Below are 25,221 nucleotides of genomic sequence, written 5' to 3' on the forward strand. Positions count from 1 at the left end.
GTGTAGTGGAGTATTAAAATCCGCTTCGTTTTGATCTAATTAACTCGATGTATTATGGCACAAGAAGAAGTCAAATCAGTCGAATCGATTGGGTCCATATAAAACTAATCCGCTCATAATTTAAGACTAATTAGAGGTAGATGTGGCGCGAGAAGATTGCGATTATTCTTCGGAACCAAATTGGTGACAATTTTTGGGGACAAGATTTGGTATATTATAATATAATCACGGAATCAAATTAGGACAAGTCAAATTGGTGGCAGATGGGGCATGCGAATGATATTTAACAGAAAACATGGGAACTTGTGGGGGCTTAAATACAAAATGTGCTAGTGTCATTATAATATTTATGTACGAATATATAGGCATTAAGAACTGATAAATAAATTTGCATTATGATGTGGTTCCACTTCCACGTGGGTGGCCCCATTATGCTGCGTTATATTACTATCTATCGTCGACCACTTGACAGGGTCACTTTGTTGACGGGTTGCCATGAATATGCAGTAGATGTCCTCCTCAGATCACTCGGGGGTTGGTAGGAAGAGAGGAGGGGATCACTCGGGGGTTGGTAGGAAGAGAGGTGGGGATCACTCGGGGGTTGGTAGGAAGAGAGAGGAGCGGGGGCGGTGGGCGGGTTTTGGTTTTCCCCTCCGTCACGTGGTGCCGCCATCACGTCGACTTCCACCGTGTCCTACTAACCCCCTCCGGCATCTTCTGCAACTTCTCTTTTCCCGAGAACCATCGAGACACCGTCACAGTAGCCTGAGCCGTCGAGAAACAGAGAGAGAGAGAGAGAGAACGTGATGAGATGGCCAGAGCGTGGTCCACGTTTCGTTCCGGTGATTCCAAATGGCGGATGCCTCCTCGTCTCTTTCTCCCTCTCGATTGCCTCGGTTTTAGGGTACCCTGTGTTATTTATTTAAGACGGCACTAGCCTTCTCCTGGCATCAATCTCCCTCGCATTGAAGTAAAGCGGAGCGGAGGAAGGCTTCCGTGGCTTCCTCTCGCCGTCGAGTCACGCTGGGCTCTCCTGCTAGTTTTGTTTACGAGGTAACCATGAGCTACCTAATTCCTCCTCTCGGAACCTTGCTTGCTGCATCCATTGCTCTCAACAAAATGCTTTCTGCTTATCTACTTTTAGACCCAATCAGTACCCTATTAATGCTTCGCGGAGTAACGGTACTTGTTGTCTATCGATGAGGAAACCGTTGCTGCTTACGGCATTGACGTTTGTTTACGAGCTGGTTTTACGATGCAGTCTTTTAGTTGCTCTCTCGTCTTCTTCTCTTAGCTCAGGAGCGAAGCGATGTCTACTCTGCCAGCACCTCCCCGCCCCAAAAGGAAGAAGATTTGGGTGGACTATCTGGTCCAGTTCCGATGGATCATCATCGTCTTCGTCGTCCTGCCCCTCTCCTGCTTCATCTACTTCCTGTCCTACCTGGAGGAGCGGAAGACCGAGAAGAAGCCGTACAAGCAGCGGCAGAAGGAGCACGAGGAGAACGTCCACAAGGTGGTGAAACGCCTCCAGCAGCGGAATCCATTCAAAGACGGCCTCGTGTGCACGGCTCGGAAGCCCTACATCGTCGTCGGCATGCGCCACGTGGACTACAAGCGCGCTCGCCACTTCGAGGTCGACCTTTCCCCATTCAACAACGTCCTCGACGTCGACAGGGAAAGAATGGTCGTCAAGGTGGAGCCCCTGGTGACGATGGGTCAGCTTAGCCGGATCACCGTTCCCATGAATCTGGCGCTCCCGGTGGTCTCGGAACTCAACGACCTCACCGTCGGAGGCCTCATCAATGGCTACGGCATCGAGGGCAGCTCCCACATATACGGCCTCTTCTCCGACACTCTGGTCTCCCTGGAGGTCGTCCTGGCCGACGGAAAAGTCGTCAGAGCCACCAAGGACAACGAGCACTCCGACCTCTTCTACGCCATTCCTTGGTCTCAGGGAACGCTGGGTCTGTTGGTGTCAGCCGAAATCAAGCTCATACCGGTAAAGGAGTACATGAGGCTGACCTACAAGCCGGTGAGGGGGAGCCTGGCGGAACTGGCGCAGGCTTACGCCGACTCGTTTGCACCCAAAGGTGGCGACCCGAAGAAGATGCCGGATTTCGTCGAGTCCTTGATCTTTACGCCCACGGAGGGGGTGTTCATGACCGGGGCCTACGCTTCCGAGGAAGAAGCGAAGAGGAAGGGGAACGTGATCAACCGGGTGGGGTGGTGGTTCAAACCGTGGTTCTATCAGCACGCCGAGACGGCGTTGAAGAGGGGCGAGTTCGTGGAGTACATCCCGACGCGGGAGTACTACCACCGGCACACCAGGAGCTTGTTCTGGGAGATGAAGCTCATCCTGCCGTTCGGCGACCAGTGGTGTTTCCGGTGGCTGATGGGGTGGATGATGCCTCCCAAGATCTCCCTGATGAAGATTACTCAGGGGGAGGCGATCAGGAAGTACTACCACGACATGCATGTGATACAGGACATGCTGCTGCCCATGCACAAGGTCGCCGACGCCCTGGAGTTCCTCCACCGCGAAATGGAGGTAGGTTTCCGTCTTTACTTCCTGCTCCCCCTGCTTGAATTGCTAGTACTACACACCGTGACGCATGTCATGCTGGGGTTTTGATTCAGGTCTATCCGATCTGGCTTTGCCCACATCGCCTCTTCAAGCTCCCGGTGAAGACCATGGTATACCCAGAACCTGGATTCGAGCTGGATCCGAAACAGGGAGACACCAGCTTCGCGCAGATGTTTGCGGACATCGGCGTCTACTACGCCCCCGGGCCTGTGCTGAGAGGTGAGGAGTTCGACGGCGCCGAGGCCGTGCACAGGCTCGAGGAATGGCTGATCCAGAACCATGGTTTCCAACCGCAGTACTCGGTGTCGGAGCTCAGCGAGGACAACTTCTGGAGGATGTTCGATCGAGAGCTGTACCACCACTGCCGCAGGAAGTACAAGGCGATCGGGACTTTCATGGACGTCTACTACAAGTCCAAGAAGGGGAAGAAGACCGAGAAGGAGGTGCTGGAGGCGGAGGCCGCGATCGCAGAGACCGAGTACGCCGTAGCCGAGAAGGAGAACTAGAACCGAGCGAGCCGCCTCCAGCACGCCAATAAGATTGGGATTTCCCATGATGGATGGAACTCGAGTAGGGCAGTATCTGCCTGCCAAATCTTCATGTGCTCTTTGATGCTTTCAAGTAGTGTAAATCGTGTTGGAGCTCTCTTCTGGACTTGAGGTTATCTTGTGATGCCAAATCTTAGTTTACCATTTGAAGCAATCGAAGCTCCTGCAATCCACAATAATTAGGTAGTAAGGGAGTAGATGACAACGTTCATAGTGCAATGCAGGGTTTTAAGATGGATCACTGTTTACCGGCAAAAAGAGACAGAACACAGCGACAAAAAATCTCTCAAGCCGTAAAAGTTTCCCACTAGTAAATTCATATAAGAAAAACATCGTCGAACACGATCGATCGATAACAAAGAAAATTATGCGATGGGATCAAGAATTCTTGAGCCATGCTCTAATGAAATCAACCATGATCGGATAATGAAATTTTTACGCCGAATAATGGAATAGGAATCATTCCAGCCTATCGAAAATTGTATTCCATTCTGAACCCGTAGAATAGTACGATCAAGAATTTGCAAGGCATCGGAGGAAGGCAGACCGAACCTGGAGAATGGTTTCGAACCCATAGATTGATGGGGAAGCGTCGTTTGCAAGATCCGGAGGCGATGAATGTTGCAGGGGACTGGCGAAGGGGGATGGATCGTTCTTGAGAAGGGAGACTAGAGAGACTGGGGATAGGCTTTTTGCTCCACCGGATCGACCTTCTTCGACCGCTCTCTGTTTCTCCAAACCCACGGCAACAAATGACAGCGCGAGAGAGACGGCTCTCTATCGAGTTTGTTACGAGTGGAAACAGATCCACGCCGTTCATTTTAAGCAGGTCACAAACCGATTATTCTTGATAATTACGAAAATGCATTATTTTGCAACAGTCACAAACTCACGTTAGTTGACTATAGTTAATGCTGACTCATCTTTGGTTGTTCGAATACTAATACCACGACAACTAATTTCTTGTTCGAATGGATCTCCGCACATTAGTTTGTAATCCAAGATGTGAAGGCGATTGTTGGTAGTAAAGTCCTCACCAATTGGCGGCGATGAATGTTCACTATCCCCCCCCAATTCTCTATAAATCATCACGTTTTCCCCGGCAACAGTGGACAATCTGATGATGAATTATCTTTCGAATAATAATAAAAATAATCATCGCTATCTCATATGTATTCAGTAACGAAATCAACAAACGCGACAACTAACGCCAAGCCCCGTAGTAAACACGCCGTTTTCTTTTTTCTCCTAGGAAAAAAAAAAGGGGAAAAATAAGCAAGAAAAATCTCTAGCTAAAGGAGCTCATCCCGATGGCCGACTCGGCGATGCGGTAGCTGGAGTCCCGGCCCTTGGCGTACAAGAGGTAGTAGAACACGGAGAGGATCGCGGTGAGGACGACGAAGGCCGCGCCGGCGGCGAACACGCCCTTCCGCAGCACCTCGCACGACGGGTCGTTCATGAAGTAGAAGCCCCGATACCGCGTGTGCCGCGCGTTCTGCACCGATCCCGCAAGCAGGCACGCCTCCGCCACCAGAAACGTCAACCTTGATCGCAGATGGAGCCAGCAATTAGCGTTTACCGCGTCAGCATTACGATCGTGAGGAGTAGGGAACGTTGATTACCAGCAAGAGAGAAGGAGGAGGAAGACGCAAAAGCGGGATCCGCCACGGCGGAGCGAGGGGCCGCCGCAGTAGCACCTGGTGACGGCCGTGATGATGAGCTGGCTCAGCAGAAGGAGGAGAAGGGATCCGACGCCGAACCCCGTCGCGATGTCGGAGTCGTAGACGCAGTAGGTGTACTCCTTCTCGGAGTCCGGCACCACCTGGGCCTGCGGAAAGGTAATTGGGGGTTCAGAAGTTAGCATCGGGAGGCAGATTGGGATCGGATCGTCGGGATGTCCCACCGTGTTCCTGCGCTGCTCGGCGGCGATGGCGAGGGCGAAGGCGACAACGTCGAAGACGAGGACGAAAGCGATGACTACCTTGGAGTCCATGGATGAGGAAGAGGAGGAGATCGATGGATCGGGGGAGGAGACGGTGCGAGGAACAGAGCGGCGAACGGAAAGGGAAGAGGGGCGACTTTTCGTGTAAGCAAACGCGTCGGGGTCCTTCGTGTAAAGACGGAGTATTTACGGCCATGGAAACACTTAATTTATTCCAGAAAAATCAATAATAGTAAATAATAATAAAGAAGTCGGTTCTGTTATCGGAACGGATCCGGATCTTATACTCCGGCCCGTCTTCTCAACAAACAAATATCTGACCACAGCGGTATCAGTATTTCCCCTATCACTGAAATAGGTTCGATCTCATTTCTAGACCATCGATAAGTTCACGGAAAGGTAATAATATAACCAATACTCCATTAAGAACATGGAATCAAGAAACCGGAGACCTTATTCGATCTCGATCTGCCGAGGAGCATCATCCTCGGCTTCCACCTCGGCCCCTTCCGCATCGATCTCACCGTCGGCGGCGATTCCGGAAGCTTCGACCGTCTTCGAGATCCAGTCCCTGAGCGGGTCCTCGTTCAGATCGAGCCTCAGAAAGCCAGCAAACACCCCGCCCATGAAGGCCACCGGTTCCTGGAAGATAAGGAGCAACCAAGGGGTCAATCTTGTCCTTGCACACCAACTCCCCCTTTCTTCTTCCCAACCAACGGCAAAGGGAATAAAATGTCGAATACCTTGAGGGCATCTTTGAGGATGGGATCCTCGAATGGGTTAAGGCAGGCTTGGATTCGCTTGACAGCGACTGCAGACTTCCGCTTGCTCTTGTTGTTATCAGAAGAGGAAGAAGATGGGATGAGAGGGTTGGAAATGAACTTCTTCTCCCACTGCCAAGAGAGATTCCGAACTTCATATAGAAACACAAAGGGGAACAGATGAAATTTGAAGATTAAGCGCTCTCACCTTCACGGGAATCAAGGATGAGTTGAGGAGGAGAGCCATCGCTTCCAGGCCACTTCGATGGATCTTACTGCTGCTGCTCTCTCCTCTTATCTATCGACCCAATTCAGGTGTGGCAGGAAGAGTTTTTTACCTGCCGTTTCCGGAAGACACCAAAAAATCTCCCCCGTTGGGCTTTTATATTTATGAAAAAAAATATTGTGGTTTTTATTTTAGGACGATTTTTCTTTTTTAAAAAAATTACTTTTTCATTTATTTTTCTATGCTCCTATTTCTGTTGATTTCATATAGTATCTTTATGTTTTTTTTAATTCTATGAATATCATCTCTTCTCTCTCACTAATCTCACGAGCACACAAAGGTGAGCGTGATTTATGGGGAGTAGAGGGGTGGAGAAAATGGATGCAATAGGCATAATGGGTGGAAAGGACATCAAATAGAGGCAACGCTGCCATCTGCGTGCAGGCAGCAGCGCAGCCGCAAGGCCGCCCTCGTGTAGGCAGCCCCCTACAGCGGCGCTTGTGGCCGTTGCTCCCGCTGGCAAAAACCCCCCGCAGGGGTGGCCGCCCGGTGAGGTAGCACCGCCTGCGGGCGCTGCCTCGCGGGCAGAACCGCCCGCGGAAGGGGCGGCGCCAACAGGGATGTCCGCCACCCACGGGGGCGCCCACCTGTAGGGGCGACGCCACCAGCGGGCGAGTCGCCCGTAGGGGTGGCGGTGACAGTAAGGGCGCCCGCCTGTAGGTGCGCCCAACTGCAACGGCGGCGCCGCCCGCGGGCACGCTGCCTGTAGGCGAGGACAGCGCCCCGCCCTCCCCCGCACAGCCTGCCGGCGGCAGGGTGGCGGCGGCGGCAAGAACAGCATGGGTGAAGGGGTTAGGGTTTTGGGCAAAAAGACAATTTTGCCCTTGTGAATTTCGGAAATTCTATTTTCTATCTTTTATCTATGAAAATACCCTTAGGAATTCAGAAATTCCCTACATGTCCCTAATTTCAGAAAATATTAATTAATTAAAAGGTTTAGTTGATTACTATTTTTATTATTATCTAGTAGTCCTACATAATGATGATTATTTATATATGCGATGTATGATGTGTGGACGAATGATCATGGACCGTGTGATGTGTGTACTTGTGATTATTATTATTGGGGTCTGCGAGCCTCCATTATATTTCTCGTTTATTGTCGGGCCTGCGTGTCTATGATTAAGTTGTAATCACATGAGGAGGCGTAGCGAGAGCGTGGATGCGATAGCGAAACCCATGAGACGGACGATCGTGATGCATGAAGATGCATCGAGATGTCGATGGAGCCGACGAGGACGAGATGGACAATCACAGGGTATGAAGATGCACCGTTGCATACATAGATCTTGATGTGAGTGATTAGGCCCATTGGCTCGGGCCTAATCACATTAGGTTGTAGTTCATGATCATCTAATGTGATTGCTACTGCACATACTAGATATGTATATATATTTGCATGCGATGTAGATATATATTAAATATGTATATGTGTGACATGTCATATTCGGAGACCAAATCATAGAAACATCTCTCGATAATATTAAGTCGGTAAACGTGAGGTAATTAGATTGACCCACGTGGCCTTCCATCGTTATAAGTAGGAACCGATTCCCGGTGTAGATTGAGTTGGTCGAGTCCCTCGAGACTCACCTATATCGTCATTCGTTATCTTGCTTACGACATAGAGATGTCACCGGTGACCTGAGGACATGGTATGCTTGGTCAAGTCCCTCAAGGGTATATCATCAAATCAGACTCATCTTGTAACGAAGGTGTTGACTTAACCGAGCATCATGGTTGGTCGAGTCTCTCGAGACCATGGTGATTCGGAGGCCGAACAGGACGGGAATCACAAGGAGTTGTGATCGGTAAGAGTTGCCTACCTTTTAGGCTTAGTGTGATTGGTCGAGTCCCTCGAGGTTACACTAAGACACTGATTGAATATGATCCCCACTAGAAGTTTGCCGGAGACTTCCGTTTCACGTGCTGAGGGTGTCGCGTGACTCGCTAGTAAAATAGTGGGAGCATATTAAGATAGAAGTCCATAGTTTATTTCTTGTAAAATCTGCATGTTATTCATTTTTGTTGCATCTTTATTTCAGAAAATGTCGCTTTCAAATCCCTTACGTGGCATACTTGTTGTCAACCGCCTCACTGGTCCAAATTATACAGATTGGCTCCGTAACTTGAGAATTGTTCTCACGGCGGAGAAAATTGTGTACGTCCTTGATACAGTGATGCCTATGCCCGAACAAGGGGCAAGCGAGGATGAGATCGCTCGCTACGTGAAGTACATTGATGACTCCACTCTTACTCAGTGCTATATGTTGGGCTCTATGACTCTTGAGTTACAGAGACAACATGAAAAGATGGATGCTAGATCCATTCTACTACATGTCCGCAAATTATTTGAGGAACAGGGAAGGACTCAACGATATGAAATATCCAAGAGCCTCTTCCGCGCTAGGATGACTGAGGGGACATCGGTTCAGAACCATGTCCTAAAGATGATTGAGTGGATAGAAAAACTCACAGGTCTAAGAATGGTTCTAGAGGATAACTTGTGTGTGGACATTGTGCTTCAGTCCCTACCAAATTCCTTTTCACAATTCATAATAAATTTTAATATGAACAAGCTTGAGGTGACTCTCCCAAAGCTCCTCAATATGTTGAGGGAGGCAGAGAGTACTATTAAGAAAGAGAAGCCAGTTCTCTACACCGGTGAGACCAGAAAAAAAAGAAAAGCAAAAAGGTCCCTTAAGAAGGGAAAGGGCAAGGGCAGACCAAGTAAAGCAAAGGACAAAGGCCAGTGCTTCCACTGTGGCAAAGATGGGCACTGGAAGAGGAACTGCAAAGAGTACCTTGCAGAAAGGGCGAAACAAAAGCTTGGTGAAGCTTCAGGTACATTCATGATCAGTCTCCTTTTGTCAGACTCTTATGATAACACATGTGTATTGGATACCGGTAGTGCTTATCATATATGCAATTCGTTGTAGGTTCTGGCAAGGCCTAGAAGACTAGAAAGAGGCGAGATAGACCTCAAGATGGGTAATGGAGCAAAAGTTGCTGTAGTAGTTGTTGGCGAGGTCGCCCTACATCTGCTTGGTGGAGCTTTTATTGCATTAGATGCATGTTATTTTGTTCCTTCTATTATCAAAAACATTATCTCCATTTCATGTTTAACAGTTAGTGGATATAAATTAGTTTTTGAGAACAATGGTTGTTCGATATTATTAGATGATAAGATCATCACGAAAGGAACATTGCATAATGGTTTATTTATGCTAGACACTACTCCACATATCATGAATGTAAATGTGTCCAAGAGGAAAAGAGATGAGATGAACAGTGCATACCTGTGACATTGTAGACTAGGTCACATCCATGAAGGAAGGATTCGAAAGTTGCTAAATGATAGATATCTAGATCCGTTCGACTATGTGTCATATGCAACTTGCGAGCCTTACCTTCGTGGAAAACTGACCAACTATCCATTTAATGAAACTGGAGAGAGAGCCACTAAGCTATTGGAACTTATACATAGTGATGTATGTGGACCCATGTCAACTCATGCCATTGGTGGTTACTCCTACTTCATTACCTTTACTGATGATTTCTCAAGGTATGGATATGTGTACTTAATGAAGTACAAGTCCGAGGCCTTTGAGAAATTCAGAGAGTATAAGAATGAGGTGGAGAACCAGACTGGAAAGAGTATCAAAACTCTTCGATCAGATCGATGAGGTGAGTACTTAAGTATAGAGTTTACTCAGTTCCTTAAGGACCATGAGATATTATCTCAATGGAAACCTCCTTATACACCTCAGCTCAATGGTGTCTCTGAAAGGAGAAATCGTACGCTATTAGACATGGTACGGTTTATGATGAGTTTCGCTGACCTACCCATTTCATTCTGGGGATATGCCCTAGAAACCGTAGCTTACCTTCTGAACAGAGTTCCAACTAAGTCGGTAGTGTCTACACCATATGAGATATGGAAAGGGAAGAAGCCTGATCTTAAGATTGTTAAGATTTGGGGCTGCCCTGCCCACGTTAAAAGACACAACCCCGATAAGTTAGAATCGAGAACAGAGCGATGCAAATTTGTGGGATACCCCAAGGAAACTTGTGGGTATTATTTCTATCACCTCGAGGACCAAAAGGTCTTTGTAGCTAAGAGAGCAGTGTTCCTTGAGAAGGAACATATTCTTAGCGGAGATAGTGGGAGCATGATAGAGTTGAGCGAGGTTGGAGAACCAAGCTCAGGCACCACTCTACAACCCGAGTCTGTTCAGGTACCTAATACACAAGTTTCAACTTTACGTAGATCTGGCAAGGTATCCCATCCTCCTGAGAGATATGTGGGACATATTAGAGGAGAGGATGCTGAGGATATTGATCCTCAGACCTACGAGGAGGCTATTATAAGTATAGACTCCGAGAAGTGGCAAGAAGCCATGAATTCTGAGATGGATTCTATGTACTCCAACAAGGTTTGGAACCTAGTTGATGCGCACGAAGGTATTGTACCCATCGGTTGCAAGTGGATCTTTAAGAAAAAGATCGGAGTAGATGGAAAGGTAGAGACCTATAAAACAAGGCTAATGGCTAAGGGGTATCGTCAAAGGCAAGGTGTTGACTATGACGAAACATTCTCACCCGTAGCAATGCTAAAATCCATCAGAATTCTATTGGCTATTGCAGCACACTATGATTATGAGATCTAGTAGATGGATGTGAAAACCGCATTCCTCAATGGGAACCTTGAGGAGGAGGTGTATATGATATAACCTGAGGGATTCGTGTCCAAGAACTGCCCAAATAAGGTGTGTAGGTTGCTTAGATCCATTTATGGACTAAAGCAAGCTTCCCGAAGTTGGAACATAAGATTTGATGAGGCAATCAGATCTTATGACTTCGTTAAGAACGAAGATGAGCCTTGTGTGTACAGGAAGGTAAGTGGGAGCGCTATCACCTTTTTGGTGTTATATGTGGATGACATCCAGATCATCGGATTTGACATAAGAATGTTATCCACAGTAAAGACTTAGTTATCTAGACACTTCTCCATGAAGGACTTAGGGGAAACATCCTATATCTTGGGGATTCGGATCTATAGAGATAAATCCAAGAGGATGCTTGGCTTGTCCCAATCTAGGTACATAGAAACCATTGTCAAAAGGTTTGGCATGGAAAATTCCAAGAGAGGTCTCATACCGATGAGACATGGGATATCGCTTTCTACGAGTATGTCCCCCCAAGACTCCAGAAGAAAGGGCAAATATGGATATGATACCTTATGCCTCAGCAATAGGGTCTATCATGTATGTCATGCTATGTACTAGGCCTGATATAGCGCATGCTCTGAGTGTCACGAGCAGGTATCAAGCAGATCCAGGCTTGGAGCACTACAAAGCAGTAAAGTGTATCCTTAAGTACTTGAGAAGGACTAAGGATCTTTTACTAGTATATGAAGGTAGTAGCCTTAAGGTTGAAGGCTACACAGACTCAAGTTTTCAGTTTGATGTCGATGATAACAAGTCAAATTCGGGGTACGTGTACACCTTGAATGGAGGGGCAGTGTGCTGGAAGAGTTCAAAGCAAGATACTACTGCAGACTCGACCACAAAGGCGGAGTACATTGTTGCATCAGATGCAGCAAAGGAGGGAGTCTGAGTGAAGAAGTTCATCACAGATTTGGGAGTCGTACCGGGTAGCGAGGAGTCGATCTCCTTATATTGCGACAACAACGAGGCGATTGCTCAAGCAAAGGAACCCATGTCTCATCAGAAATCTAAGCATGTTCTGAGGAAGTTCCACCTTATCAGAGAAATCGTAACCCGAGGAGATGTAGCAGTGGAAAGAGTTCCATCCGAAAATAACATTGCAGATCCGCTGACAAAGTCGTTGTCTCAGATTGTCTTTGAGCATCACAGGGGTCTGATGGGGATCAGACACATAGGTGATTGGCTTTAGGTCAAGTGAGAGATTGCTAGTCATAGGTGCCCAGCAAGCCAATCACGCGAGTGATGGCACGTGTGACTTGATACAAAATCTTTTTACTTATTATATTTTGGCATATATCACTTTATAACTATTGTATATATGCATATATATATTGAGATGTCCTTGGATTTGTGCAATGGGAATCGGATCGTGATGAGATCACGATAATGAGATCGATTCACCTTTAACACAGATCCTAAATAATCCCGATCATAGGTTACTCGAGAGGGACATCGTGATAACCGGACAAACTGGTGTTCTGTATACCCGTCCATATGATGGATGCAGTTGGTCTCATAGTTGCTCGTGTAGGGGCACTAGGGATACAATACAGGTGCTTATTGGAGAATGAGTTCATTGATTGATTCGCTTACGGAATGCTGGATGGTTGATGATGCCTTATTGTCAGACAGCAATTCCGTAGTCCTAGTGGTCTATCTGGTCCTTAGACTTGAGACACCAAGGATGTCCTGTATGAGTGCTCCACTTTTTGATACCAGACTTATAGGTTTGGTTGTCCCAGATCTAGTACAGTTGGTCAATGGGAGTGGTAGTCGACCTTACGAGGGCTATTGAGTGTCGATAGAGGATCATCCACTCTCGGCGTCATGAGAGGAATATCCCATGTGTTCTTGCTCAAACAAATCCTTGGCCAGGGTCATTCGGATTGAGAGAGAAAGAGTTCTCCGGAAGAATCTGAATAGAGCAAGACTCGAGTAGAAACCGTATGGGTCTGACAGCACCATGCTCGATATACGGTCTCTGGGATATTAGATGGATGAGGGACTATAGGTACACGGTAATTGATGATAGACAAGTCTAATGGATTAGATTCCCCTGTATCGTATGGGGACTACGACGTAGTGGCCTAATACGTCCGTAGTCGATGAGTCGAGTGAATTATTACAAAGATAATAATTCACTAAGTTAGAAGGAGTTCTGACATGTATAACTCACGGCCAGCTCGATATTGGGCCTAGAGGGTCACACACATATAGTAGGCATTGCGATGAGTAGAGGTTCGGATATGAGATATCCGACGGAGCCCTTGTCTTATTGGATATCCAATAAGCCCATGAATAATTGGATCCCATGGACGAGATTCAATAAGAGCCCATGAGAGATTATTAGATAGAGATCCACTAATCTAAAAGGCTTGGGTTATTGGATGCAGATCCAATACCCACTAGGGGAGGATCCATTAGGGTTTGACAGGGGACCTCTATAAATAGGAGGGATTCAGAGCCTCATAGACTAGAGTCTTTGCTTGCCTCTCTTATTCTCCTCCCCCTCTCCACCTCAGAGTAGGCCTAGAGATTTGAGGAGCGTCGTCGCAGCCCTGCTGTGTGGATCACCGCTAGAGAGGAGGACGCTTGACCTCCTTCACCCTCTCCTAAGGATCTGTAAGGAAACAAGGATATACAATCTCCCTAGGTAACACAATCTACTCTATACGCAGTTTTAAGTTTCGCGGATTTTGCGCACTAATCTTCACACGACGACGAACATCTATTTAAGAATCAGGGATTTTGTTTTCTTGTTCTTCCGCTGCGTATGTGATGTCGGCCCCGATATTTCCCAACAAGTTTTGCATCTCCGTTCAGATACATGGTTGCTATGGAAACTTTGGTTTCTTTATAATCAGGCCTCGTAGCTCAAAAGTATTGCTCCATGTCGAATAGAAAATTCTCGAGCTCTTTGGCATCTTTGGCCCCTCCATAACCATGAGGCTCGGTGCCCTCAAGTTTTATGGCGGCGCAACGTGGGTGTTGCTTTTTCCCGCATTTAGTGCTAGTCATAGGTGCCCAGCAAGCCAATCACGTGAGTGATGGCACGTGTGACTTGATACATAATCTTTTTGCTTATTATATTTTGGCGTATATCACTTTATAACAATTGCATATGTGCAATGGGAATTGGATCGTGATGAGATCACGATAATGAGATCGATTCACCTTTAAACACATATCCTAAATAATCCCAGTCATAGGTTACTCGAGAGGGACATCGTGATAACCGGATAGACTGGTGTGTTGTATACCCGTCCATATGATGGATGCAGCTGGTCTCATAGCTGCTCGTGTAGGGACACTAGGGATACAGTACAGGTGCTCATTGGAGAATGAGTTCACTAATTGATCCGCTTACGGAATGCTGGATGGTTGATGATGCCTTATTGTCAGACAGCGATTCCGTAGTCCTAGTGGTGTATTTGGTCCTTAGACTTGAGACACCAAGGATGTCTTGTATGAGTGCTCCACTCTTTGATACCAGACTTATAGATTTGGCTGTCCCCAGATCTAGTACAGCTGGTCATTGGGAGTGGTAGTCGACCTTACGAGGGCTATTGAGTGTCAATAGAGGATCATCCACTCTCGGCGTCATGAGAGGAATATCCTATGTGTTCTTGCTTAGACAAATCCCTGGCCAGGGTCATTCGGGTTGAGAGAGAAAGAGTTCTCCGGGAGAATCCGATTAGAGCGAGACTCGAGTAGAAACCGTATGGGTCTGACAACACCATGCTCGATATACGGTCTCTGGGATATTAGATGGATGAGGGACTATAGGTACATGGTAACTGAGGACAGACAGGTCCAATGGATTGGATTCCCCTGTATCGTCTGGGGACTACGGCGTAGTGGCCTAGTACGTCCGTAGTCGATGAGTCAAGTGAATTATTACAGAGATAATAATTCACTGAGTTAGAAGGAGTTCTGACAGGTATGACTCACGGCCAGCTCGATATTGGGCCTAGAGGGTCACACACATATGGTAGGCATTGCGATGAGTAGAGGTTCGGATATGAGATATCCGACGGAGCCCTTGTCTTATTGGATGCAGATCCAATACCCACTAGGGAAGGACCCATTAGGGTTTGACACGGGATCTCTATAAATAGGAGGGATTCACAGCCTCATAGGCTAGAGTCTTTGCTTGCCTTTCCTATTCTCCTCTCCCTCTCCACCTCAGAGTATGCTTGGAGTTTTGAGGAGCGTCGTCGCAACCCTGCTGTGTGGATCACCGCTAGAGAGGAGGACGCTTGATCTCCTTCACCCTCTCCTAAGGATCTGTAAGGAAATAGGGATATACGATCTCCCTAGGTAACACAATCTCTATACGCAGTTTTGTGTTTTGCGGATTTTTGCGCACCAATCTTCGCACGACGACGAACATCTTTTTGGGAATCGGGGATTTTGTTTTTCTTGTTCTTCCGCTGCGCATATGATGTCACCCCCAATGATTTCCCAACAGTGGTATCAGAGCCAGGTTGTTCGTGCGAATGATTGGTTTTGAACTGCGTGTATTGTGTTTAGGAAGAATTTTGACGTCAAAATCGTTGACGCAAAAGCGAGGAAGGGCAGCAACAGTTGCTGCCTTCGATCTACATGCCTGCAGCCACCTGCAGCGGCAGCCGCAGCCAGGCAGCACAGCGCCGGCGCATGCGCAAGCACTGTGCCTGCAGCAACCGGCCGGCGGTCTGCTTGCAGCAAGCTTGCTGCTGGCGGGGCTGGCAACCCACGGGCAGCGGCGCCTGTCGCCGCTGCTCCCGCGGGCGAAACCCCCCCCCCCACAGGGGCGGCCGCCCGGCGGGACAGCACCGCCTGCGGAGGCAGCGACGCCCGAAGGGGGAGCCCACCTGCAGCGGCAGCGCCGCCAGCGGGCGTGCCGCTTGCAAGCGAGGGCAGCGCCCTTGCCCCGCCGCACAGGCCGCCGCCGGCAGGGTGGCGGCGGCGGCAGCAGCGAAAAGGGGAAAGGGCATTAGGGTTTTGGGCAAAAAGACAGTTTTACCCTTGTGAATTTGAGAAATTCCAATTTTTGTCTTTTGTCAAAATTACGAAAATACCCTTAGGAATTGAGAAATTCCCTATATATCCCTGATTTCAGAAAATATTAATTAATTAAAAGGTTTAGTTGATTATTATTTTTATTATTATCTAGTAGTCATACATGATGATGATTATTTATACATGTGATGTATGATGTGTGGACGGATGATCATGGACCGTGTGATGTGTGTACTTGTGATTATATTATTGAGGTCTGCGAGCCTCCATTATATTTCTCGTTTATTGTCGGGCCTGCGTGCCTATGATTAAGTTGTAATCACATGAGGAGGCGCAACGGGAGCGTGGATGCGATAGCGGGACCCACGAGACGGACGATCGTGATGCATGGAGATGCATCAAGATGTCGACGGAACCGACGAGGACGAGATGGACGATCACAGGGCATGAAGATGTATCGTTGCACACATAGTCTTGATGTGAGTGATTAGGCCTACTGGCTCGGGCCTAATCATATTAGGTTATGGTCCATGATCATCTGATGTGATTGATTATACACATACTAGATATGCATATATATTTGCATGCGATGTAGATATATATTAAATATGTATATGTGTGACATGTCATATTAGGAGACCAAATTATAGAAACATCTCTCGATAATATTAAGTCGGTAAACGTGAGGCAATTAGATTGACCCACGTGGCCTTCCATCGTTATGAGTAGGAACCGATTCCCGGTGTAGGTTGAGTTGGTCGAGTCCCTCAAGACTCACCTATATCGCGATTCGCTATCTTGCTTACGACATAGAGATCTCACCGGTGACCTGAGGGCATGGTATGCTTGGTCGAGTCCCTCGAGGGTATATCATCAAATCAGACTCATCTTGTAACGAAGGTGTTGACTTAACCGAGCATCATGGTTGGTCGAGTCCCTCGAGGCCATGGTGATTCGGAGGCCGAACAGGACGGGAATCACAAGTAATTGTGATCGGCAAGAGTTGCCTACCTTTTAGGCTTAGTGTGATTGGTCGAGTCCCTCAAGGTTACACTAAGACGCTGATTGGATCCTGATCCCCACTAGAAGTCTGCCGGAGACTTCCGTTTAACGTGCTGAGGGTGTCGCGTGACTCGATAGTAAAATAGTGGGAGCATATTAAGATAGAAGTCCATATCTTGATAGTTTATTTCTTGCAAAATCTACATGTTATACATTTCTGCTACATCTTTATTTTCAGAAAATGTCGCTTTCAAATCCCTTACGTGGCATACTTGATGTCAACCGCCTCACTGGTCCAAATTATACTGATTGGTTCCGTAACTTGAGAATTGTTCTCACAGCGGAGAAAATCGTGTACATCCTTGATACAGTGATGCCTACGCCCGAAGAAGGGGCAAGCGAGGATGAGATCGCTCGCTACGTGAAGTACATTGATGACTCCACTCTTGCTCAGTGCTATATGTTGGGCTCTATGATTCCAGAGTTACAGAGACAACATGAAAAGATGGATGCCAGATCCATTCTCCTACATGTCCGCAAATTGTTTGAGGAACAGGGAAGGACTCAACGATATGAGATATCCAAGAGCCTTTTCCGCGCTAGGATGACTGAGGGGACACCAGTTCAGAACCATGTCCTAAAGATGATTGAGTGGATAGAGAAACTCACAGGTCTAGGAATGGTCCTAGAGGATAACTTGTGTGTGGACATTGTGCTTCAGTCCCTACCAGATTCCTTTTCATAGTTCATAATGGATTTTAATATGAACAAGCTTGAGGTGACTCTCTCATAGCTCCTCAATATGTTGAGGGAAGCAGAGAGTACTATTAAGAAAGAGAAGCCAGTTCTCTACAATGGTGAGACCAAAAAGAAAAGGAAAGCAGAAAGGTCCCTTAAGAAGGGAAAGGGCAAGGGCAAACAAGGTAAAGCAAAGGTTGCTAAGAAAGACCCAACAAAGGACAAAGGCCAGTGCTTCCACTGTGGTAAAGATGGGCACTGGAAGAGAAACTGCAAAGAGTACCTTGCAGAAAGGGCGAAACAAAAGCTTGATGAAGCTTCAGGTACATTCATGATCAGTCTCCATTTGTCAGACTCTTATGATAACACATGGGTATTGGATACCGGTAGTGCTTATCATATATGCAATTCGTTGCAGGTTCTGGCAAGGCCTAGGAGACTAGAGAGAGGCGAGATGGACCTCAAGATGGGTAATGGAGCAAAAGTTGCTGTATTAGCTGTTGGCGAGGTCGCCCTACATCTGCCTAGTGGAGCTTTTATTGCATTAGATGCATGTTATTTTGTTCCTTCTATTATCAAAAACATTATCTCCATTTCATGTTTAACAGTTAGTGGATATAAATTTGTTTTTGAGAACAATGGTTGTTCGATATTATTAGATGATAAGATCATCACGAAAGAAACATTGCATAATGGTTTATTTATGTTAGACACCACTCCACATATCATGAATGTAAATGTGTCCAAAAGGAAATGAGATGAGGTGAACAGTGCATACCTGTGGCATTGTAGGCTAGGTCACATCCATGAAAGAATGATTCAAAAGTTGCTAAATGATGGATATCTAGATCCATTCGACTATGTGTCATATGCAACTTGTGAGCCTTGCATTCGTGGAAAACTGACCAAATCTCCATTTAGTAGAACTGGAGAGAGAGCCACTGAGTTGTTGGAACTCATACATAGTAATGTATGTGGACCCATGTCAACTCATGCCATTGGAGGTTACTCCTACTTCATTACATTTACTGATGATTTCTCAAGGTATGGATATGTGTACTTAATGAAGTACAAGTCCGAGGCCTTTGAGAAATTCAGAAAGTATAAGAATGAGGTGGAGAACCAGACTAGAAAGAGTATCAAAACTCTTCGATCAGATCGAGGAGGTGAGTACTTAAGTACAGAGTTTACTCAGTTCCTCAAAGACCATGGGATATTATCCCAATGGACACCTCCTTACACACCTCAGCTCAATGGTGTCTCTGAAAGGAGAAATCGTACTTTATTAGATATGGTACGGTCCATGATGAGTTTCGCTGACCTACCCATCTCATTCTAGGGATATGCCCTAGAAATCGCAGCTTACATTCTGAACAGAGTTCCAACTAAGTCGGTAGTGTCTACACCATATGAGATATGGAAACGGAAGAAGCCTGATCTTAAGGTTGTTAAGATTTGGGGCTGCCCAGCCCACGTTAAAAGACACAACCCCGATAAGTTAGAATCAAGGACAGAGCGATGCATATTTGTGGGATACACCAAGGAAACTTGTGGGTATTACTTCTATCATCTCGAGGACCAAAAGGTCTTTGTAGCTAAGAGAGCAGTGTTCCTTGAGAAGGAACACATTCTTGGCGGAGACAGTGGGAGAATGATAGAGTTGAGCGAAGTTAGAGAACCAAGCTCAAGCACCACTCTACAGCCTGAGTCTGTTCAGGTACCTAATACACAAGTTTCAACTTTACGCAGGTCTGATAGAGTATCTCATCCTCCTGAGAGATATGTGGGACATATTAGAGCAGAGGATGTAGAGGATATTGATCCTCAGACCTACGAGGAGGCTATTATGAGTATAGACTCCGGGAAGTGGCAAGAAGCCATGAATTCTGAGATGGATTCTATGTACTCCAATAAGGTTTGGAACCTAGTTGATGCGCCCGAAGGTATTGTACCCATCGGTTGCAAGTGGATCTTTAAGAAAAAGATCGGAGTAGATGGAAAGGTAGAGACCTATAAAGCAAGGCTAGTGGCTAAGGGGTATCGTCAAAGGCAAGGTGTTGACTACGACGAAACCTTCTCACCCGTAGCAATGCTAAAATCCATCAGAATTCTATTGGCTATTGCAGCACACTATAATTATGAGATCTGGCAGATGGATGTGAAAACCGCATTCCTTAATGGGAACCTTGAGGAGGAAGTGTATATGATGCAACCTGAGGGATTCGTTCCAAGAACTGCCTAGATAAAGTGTGTAGGTTGCTTAGATCCATTTATGGACTAAAGCAAGCTTCCCGAAGTTGGAACATAAGATTTGATGAGTCAATCAGATCTTATGACTTCGTTAAGAACGAAGATGATCCTTGTGTGTACAGGAAGGTAAGTGGGAGCGCTATCACCTTTTTGGTGTTATATGTGGATGGCATCCTCATCATTGGGAATGATGTAGGAATGCTATCCACACTAAAGACTTGGTTATCTAGACACTTCTCCATAAATGACTTAGGGGAAGCATCCTATATCTTGGGGATTAGAATCTATAGAGATAGATCCAAGAGGATGCTTGGCTTGTCCCAGTCCAGGTACATAGAAACCTTTGTCAAAAGGTTTGGCATGGAAAATTCCAAAGGGCAAACATGAATATGATACCTTATGCCTCAGCAATAGGGTCTATCATGTATGCCATGCTATGTACTAGGCCTGATATAGCGCATGCTCTGAGTGTCACGAGCAGGTATCAGGCGGATCCAGGCTTGGAGCACTGGAAAGCAGTAAAGTGTATCCTTAAGTACTTGAGAAGGACTAAGGATCTTTTACTAGTATATGGAGGTAATAGCCTTAAGGTTGAAGGCTTCACTGACTCAAGTTTTCAGTCTGATGTCGATGATAGCAAGTCGAATTCAGGGTATGTGTACACCTTGAATGGAGGAGTAGTGTGCTGGAAGAGTTCCAAGCAAGATACCACTGCTGACTCGACCACAGAGGCGGAGTTCATTGCTGCATCAGATGCAGCAAAGGAGGGAGTCTGGGTGAAGAAGTTCATCACAGATTTGGGAGTCGATACAGATAACGATAAGTCGACTTCCTTATATTGCGACAACTATGGGGTGATTACTCAAATAAGGGAACCCGGGTCTCATCAGAAGTGTTCTGAGGAGGTTCCAGCTTATAAGAGAGATCGTAACCCGAGGAGATGTAGTAGTGGAAAGAGTTCCATCCGAAGATAACATTGCAGATCCACTGACAAAGCCGTTATCTCAGATTGTCTATGAGCGTCATAGGAGTCTGATGGGGATCAGACACATAGGTGATTGGCTTCAGGTCAAGTGGGAGATTGCTAATCATAGGTGCCCAGCAAGCCAATCACGTGAGTGATGGCACGTGTGACTTGATACATAATCTTTTTGCTTATTATATTTTGGCGTATATCACTTTATAACAATTGCATATGTGCATATATATATTGTGATGTCCTTGGATTTATGCAATGGGAATCGGATCGTGATGAGATCACGATAATGAGATCGATTCACCTTTAAACGCATATCCTAAATAATCCCGGTCATAGGTTACTCGAGAGGGACATCGTGATAACCGGATAGACTGGTGTGCTGTATACCCGTCCATATGATGGATGCAGCTGGTCTCATAGCTGCTCGTGTAGGGACACTAGGGATACAGTACAGGTGCTCATTGGAGAATGAGTTCACTGATTGATCCGCTTACGGAATGTTGGATGGTTGATGATGCCTTATTGTCAGACAGCGATTCCGTAGTCCTAGTGGTGTATTTGGTCCTTAGACTTGAGACACCAAGGATGTCCTGTATGAGTGCTCCACTCTTTGATACCAGACTTATAGGTTTGGCTGTCCCCAGATCTAGTACAGTTGGTCATTGGGAGTGGTAGTCAACCTTACGAGGGCTATTGAGTGTCAATAGAGGATCATCCACTCTCGGCGTCATGAGAGGAATATCCTATGTGTTCTTGCTCAGACAAATCCCTGGCCAGGGTCATTCGGGTTGAGAGAGAAAGAGTTCTTCGGGAGAATCCGATTAGAGCGAGACTCGAGTAGAAACCGTATGGGTCTGACAACACCATGCTTGATATACGGTCTCTGGGATATTAGATGGATGAGGGACTATAGGTACATGGTAACTGAGGACAGACAGGTCCAATGGATTGGATTCTCCTGTATCGTCTGGGGACTACGGCGTAGTGGCCTAGTACGTCCGTAGTCGATGAGTCAAGTGAATTATTACAGAGATAATAATTCACTGAGTTAGAAGGAGTTCTGACAGGTATGACTCACGGCCAGCTTGATATTGGGCCTAGAGGGTCACACACATATAGTAGGCATTGCGATGAGTAGAGGTTCGGATATGAGATATCCGACGGAGCCCTTGTCTTATTGGATGCAGATCCAATACCCACTAGGGAAGGACCCATTAGGGTTTGACACGGGATCTCTATAAATAGGAGGGATTCACAGCCTCATAAGCTAGAGTCTTTGCTTGCCTTTCCTATTCTCCTCTCCCTCTCCACCTCAGAGTATGCCTGGAGTTTTGAGGAGCGTCGTCGCAACCCTGCTGTGTGGATCACCGCTAGAGAGGAGGACGCTTGACCTCCTTCACCCTCTCCTAAGGATCTGTAAGAAAACAGGGATATACGATCTCCCTAGGTAACACAATCTCTATACGCAGTTTTGTGTTTTGCGGATTTTTGCGCACCAATCTTCACACGACGACGAACATCTTTTTGGGAATCGGGGATTTTGTTTTTCTTGTTCTTCCGCTGCGCATATGATATCGCCCCCAATGATTTCCCAACATTTAGCGCTTTTATGAGCATGGTCACTCTCGAAGTGAGTTCCGCCATAACTTCTTGCAAGTGTTGTACGGAGTCTTTGGTGTCATCAGACAATCTGTCGACTAGGGCCTCAACATTATCGATCCTGGACTTTGCTTCTTCTTGCGATCTTTCTACCCCAACAAGCCTTTGTTGGCCATGGTAGAGTTCCTCCAAGCTCGCTTCAAGAACATCCAAGCAGGTTTCCGCCGTTGTGAATATCTCCTTGTGATTCTTTTTCCCAATTGGCGCTCCAAATTGCACCTCCTTCGCTCGCACAATTTAGCCAACTTCTCGCTCATCATGTTCACTACCGCGTTCCTCTTGAGCAGCTCCAACAGCATGAGAGCGAGTGTGCATATGCAGCCCACCTGCGGTTGCTTGGGGCAAGGGTTTGGCTTGCCCCGTCTTGCTTGATTCGCCATGATGCTTTGCCATGGCGAAGTTGCGAAGTTCCTTCGTTGCTCGCTCGAAGTGCTTGCCCGCTCTGATACCACATTATCATGGCCTTAGTTGGAATTGCCTAAGGCGTGAGGCACCGTTGCGGCAAAGACGCAAACTTAGCTTGCGTTGCCTAAGTCGCGAGGCAACATTGCAGCAAAGACGCGAACTTAGCTTGCGTTGCCTAAGTCGCGCTTCGCCCTTATGATTTGCGTCCGCAAAGATCAACCCACTTGTAACCTCTCACAGGTCCCGAAGGACCTATAAAAAGAGAAAATTGATTAGTTCGAAGAACGATCGACAGACAAGTCCCGACGTCTTGCGAAAAGGGGAAGCTTTACAAGCAATTCAACGAGCACCTTGCATGCACAAGAGAAAAGAGGGAGAGGGGGAAAATAAGGACTTTAGAAGGTTGAACGAACAGCTGCTCACTGAGTGTCGTGCGTGACAACAAGTTCTCGTCAAGGTAACGTGTGAACTTGTGAAAGATTGTTCAACGCCCGACACCATACCGAAACCTCATCCAGTCTTGTGCCACCCGGGTGGTTCTTTGTTACTTATTTTTAGATATTTTATGCTACTCTAATCTTGTGTATTAATCTGAAATTATAATTAACTTTAATATTAATCCAAATAATATCGAATTTAGAATGATTTGTGGCCTAAAATCTAGCATCGGGAGGCAATAAGACCTAGTTTGCCTGTGATCGAAATTAAGATCGAAATTAAGATGATATAACTTGTTTCCATGAATTTAATTGCTCATCAGTCATTAAGTCAAGATATAAGGATGGAGATTATGTTAATACAATAGTTTTGCAAATATTTGAGATAAATTAAGACTAAGGACGTCATTGTCTTCCTCTGACCAGCGATTGATGATTTCCAAAGACGGTAGATCAAACACCATTACTAACGGAGGATAGATCCTCTCCACTGATGCAGAAGAATCAGAAGGGCCACCAACGATCCGTCGGGCTTCGAGCCGAATAGGCCGCTATCATAAATTTGGTTCAACGGAACCGTGATGCATATTTGGATCTGGTCCTTGTTTATGGTAAAAACCTAATACCCCACTTCTTCCGGTACTCTTACCTGCCACCGCGCGTATAGTCTCCTTCGATTTTTCTCCCTACATGTTTGAAGTACTAGGATGGGCGACGTCGAGGGGAAGAGGAAGAAGGCGGAAGGGAGGACCTTTCTACATGCATTTTCAAAAAAGTAAGAATTCAGTGGTGGCTTTAGTTCCTAGTAAATATGGATTCCACGAATCCTAAAAAATATTTAATGATAGGGCAAGAAGGACACACAAATAAACAACGAAAAAAAAGGTAAAAGTGATGGAAAGACGAACATAAAAAACGTACTATGGAATTGAAACGATTTATGATAATTAATATCTTTGGCGTCACATCTTGTTTTAGGACTTGCCTAAATTCATCGGCATCATCCCTTGTAAATAATTGGACTAGCCATTATTAGGAATAACTGACCAACATCTAGTAGAAAGCAAGAGAAGAAAACAGAAACTGAATAGCACGCTCACCTCTTCATCATCAGGTCGACAAACCGTCTCATCGACCTCCCTGGTGTTCTCGATCGTCTGTGGCACCTTCTTCTCCAGAGGCTATGCATCAAGAAACAAGATTCATAATCTGAAAAGCGAAAGCCAAGCAAAATGTGGAGATCAAAGGGGAAAGAACTTGCCTCCTCGTCGAGGTCAAGGGCTCGGTTGATGGTGGCCTCTCGTGCCTTAGCTTGCTTCCGCTTCTCGATCTTTTTCTTATGCTTGAGCTTGGCATGGACGGTACTCCTCTTCTCCTTATTCTTGATCATCAAGGGAAGCGTCATCCCCTTCTTTGTCTTCTTATTATCCCATGTTTCTTGCTCGTCCACGTCGCTCCCTTCCGCTTTCTTCCTCTTCACCCCGTCGTTGCCCATCCTTATCCTTCAAACACGGAGGGAGAAAAGACGCACATGCGGGACGATAGGAAAGAGGATCAGAAGAGGAGGAGGGGGTATAGGGTTTTTATGATAGCGACATGGGTTTCCTTAAACAAGTACCAGATCCATAATCCGAATCACGGTTTAGTCGAACCAAATTTATGATAGCGGCCCATTCGGCCCGAAGCCCATTAGTATGCTGCTTTTTCCGTCGACGGATCGTCGGTAGTCCTGCTAATTCTTCTACATCAGGGGAGAGGATCTATCCTCCGTTAGTAATGGTGTTTGATCCGCCACCTTTGTAAATCAACAATCGCTGGTCGGAGGAAAATAATGACATCCTTGGTCTTAATTTGGCTCAAGTATTTACAGAACTATTATATTAACAAACTCTCCAT

The 25,221-nt window shown here is 46.4% G+C and overlaps 2 protein-coding genes across 4 annotated transcripts; one reads left to right on the forward strand and one right to left on the reverse strand.

Moving 5' to 3' along the window:
• The first annotated feature begins 708 nt into the window (after window positions 1-708).
• LOC135587509 (delta(24)-sterol reductase-like) lies at window positions 709-3,229 on the forward strand. 2 transcript variants are annotated; one of them, XM_065079011.1, is made up of 3 exons: window positions 709-1,053; window positions 1,295-2,548; window positions 2,638-3,229. In XM_065079011.1, exons 2-3 carry the CDS (start codon window positions 1,310-1,312, stop codon window positions 3,088-3,090), a joined length of 1,692 nt encoding a protein of 563 aa, XP_064935083.1. In that variant the 5' UTR covers window positions 709-1,053; window positions 1,295-1,309; the 3' UTR covers window positions 3,091-3,229. The 2 variants fall into 2 exon arrangements, with proteins under 2 accessions (XP_064935083.1, XP_064935084.1); XM_065079012.1 differs by having other exon boundaries at window positions 710-1,053; window positions 1,300-2,548.
• A 1,049-nt stretch (window positions 3,230-4,278) lies between these two features.
• On the reverse strand, window positions 4,279-24,883 carry LOC103994478 (uncharacterized). 2 transcript variants are annotated; one of them, XM_009414824.3, is made up of 7 exons: window positions 24,587-24,869; window positions 24,426-24,506; window positions 6,044-6,173; window positions 5,818-5,967; window positions 5,036-5,716; window positions 4,755-4,960; window positions 4,279-4,676 (listed from the first exon to the last, which is right to left on the reverse strand). In XM_009414824.3, exons 5-7 carry the CDS (start codon window positions 5,123-5,125, stop codon window positions 4,421-4,423), a joined length of 552 nt encoding a protein of 183 aa, XP_009413099.2. In that variant the 5' UTR covers window positions 5,126-5,716; window positions 5,818-5,967; window positions 6,044-6,173; window positions 24,426-24,506; window positions 24,587-24,869; the 3' UTR covers window positions 4,279-4,420. The 2 variants fall into 2 exon arrangements, with proteins under 2 accessions (XP_009413099.2, XP_064935085.1); XM_065079013.1 differs by lacking the exons at window positions 4,279-4,676; window positions 4,755-4,960; window positions 5,036-5,716; window positions 5,818-5,967; window positions 6,044-6,173 and adding an exon at window positions 7,229-23,920 and having other exon boundaries at window positions 24,587-24,883.
• Between the last annotated feature and the right edge of the window lie 338 nt (window positions 24,884-25,221).

The sequence above is a fragment of the Musa acuminata genome, chromosome BXJ1-8 (assembly GCF_036884655.1).
Source record: "Musa acuminata AAA Group cultivar baxijiao chromosome BXJ1-8, Cavendish_Baxijiao_AAA, whole genome shotgun sequence".
NCBI classification, from domain to species: domain Eukaryota; kingdom Viridiplantae; phylum Streptophyta; class Magnoliopsida; order Zingiberales; family Musaceae; genus Musa; species Musa acuminata.

Excerpts from the sequence above, each read along its gene's own strand:
- LOC135587509 (XM_065079011.1), top strand. The coding sequence starts at position 1,310 with ATGTCTACTCTGCCAGCACCTCCCCGCCCCAAAAGGAAGAAGATTTGG. Across the intron at positions 2,549-2,637 it reads TCCTCCACCGCGAAATGGAG|GTCTATCCGATCTGGCTTTG; the intron begins GTAGGTTTCCGT and ends GTTTTGATTCAG.
- LOC103994478 (XM_009414824.3), bottom strand. The coding sequence starts at position 5,125 with ATGGACTCCAAGGTAGTCATCGCTTTCGTCCTCGTCTTCGACGTTGTC. Across the intron at positions 4,961-5,035 it reads CCGAGCAGCGCAGGAACACG|GCCCAGGTGGTGCCGGACTC; the intron begins GTGGGACATCCC and ends ACCTTTCCGCAG. Across the intron at positions 4,677-4,754 it reads CTCCTCCTTCTCTCTTGCTG|GTTGACGTTTCTGGTGGCGG; the intron begins GTAATCAACGTT and ends TCTGCGATCAAG.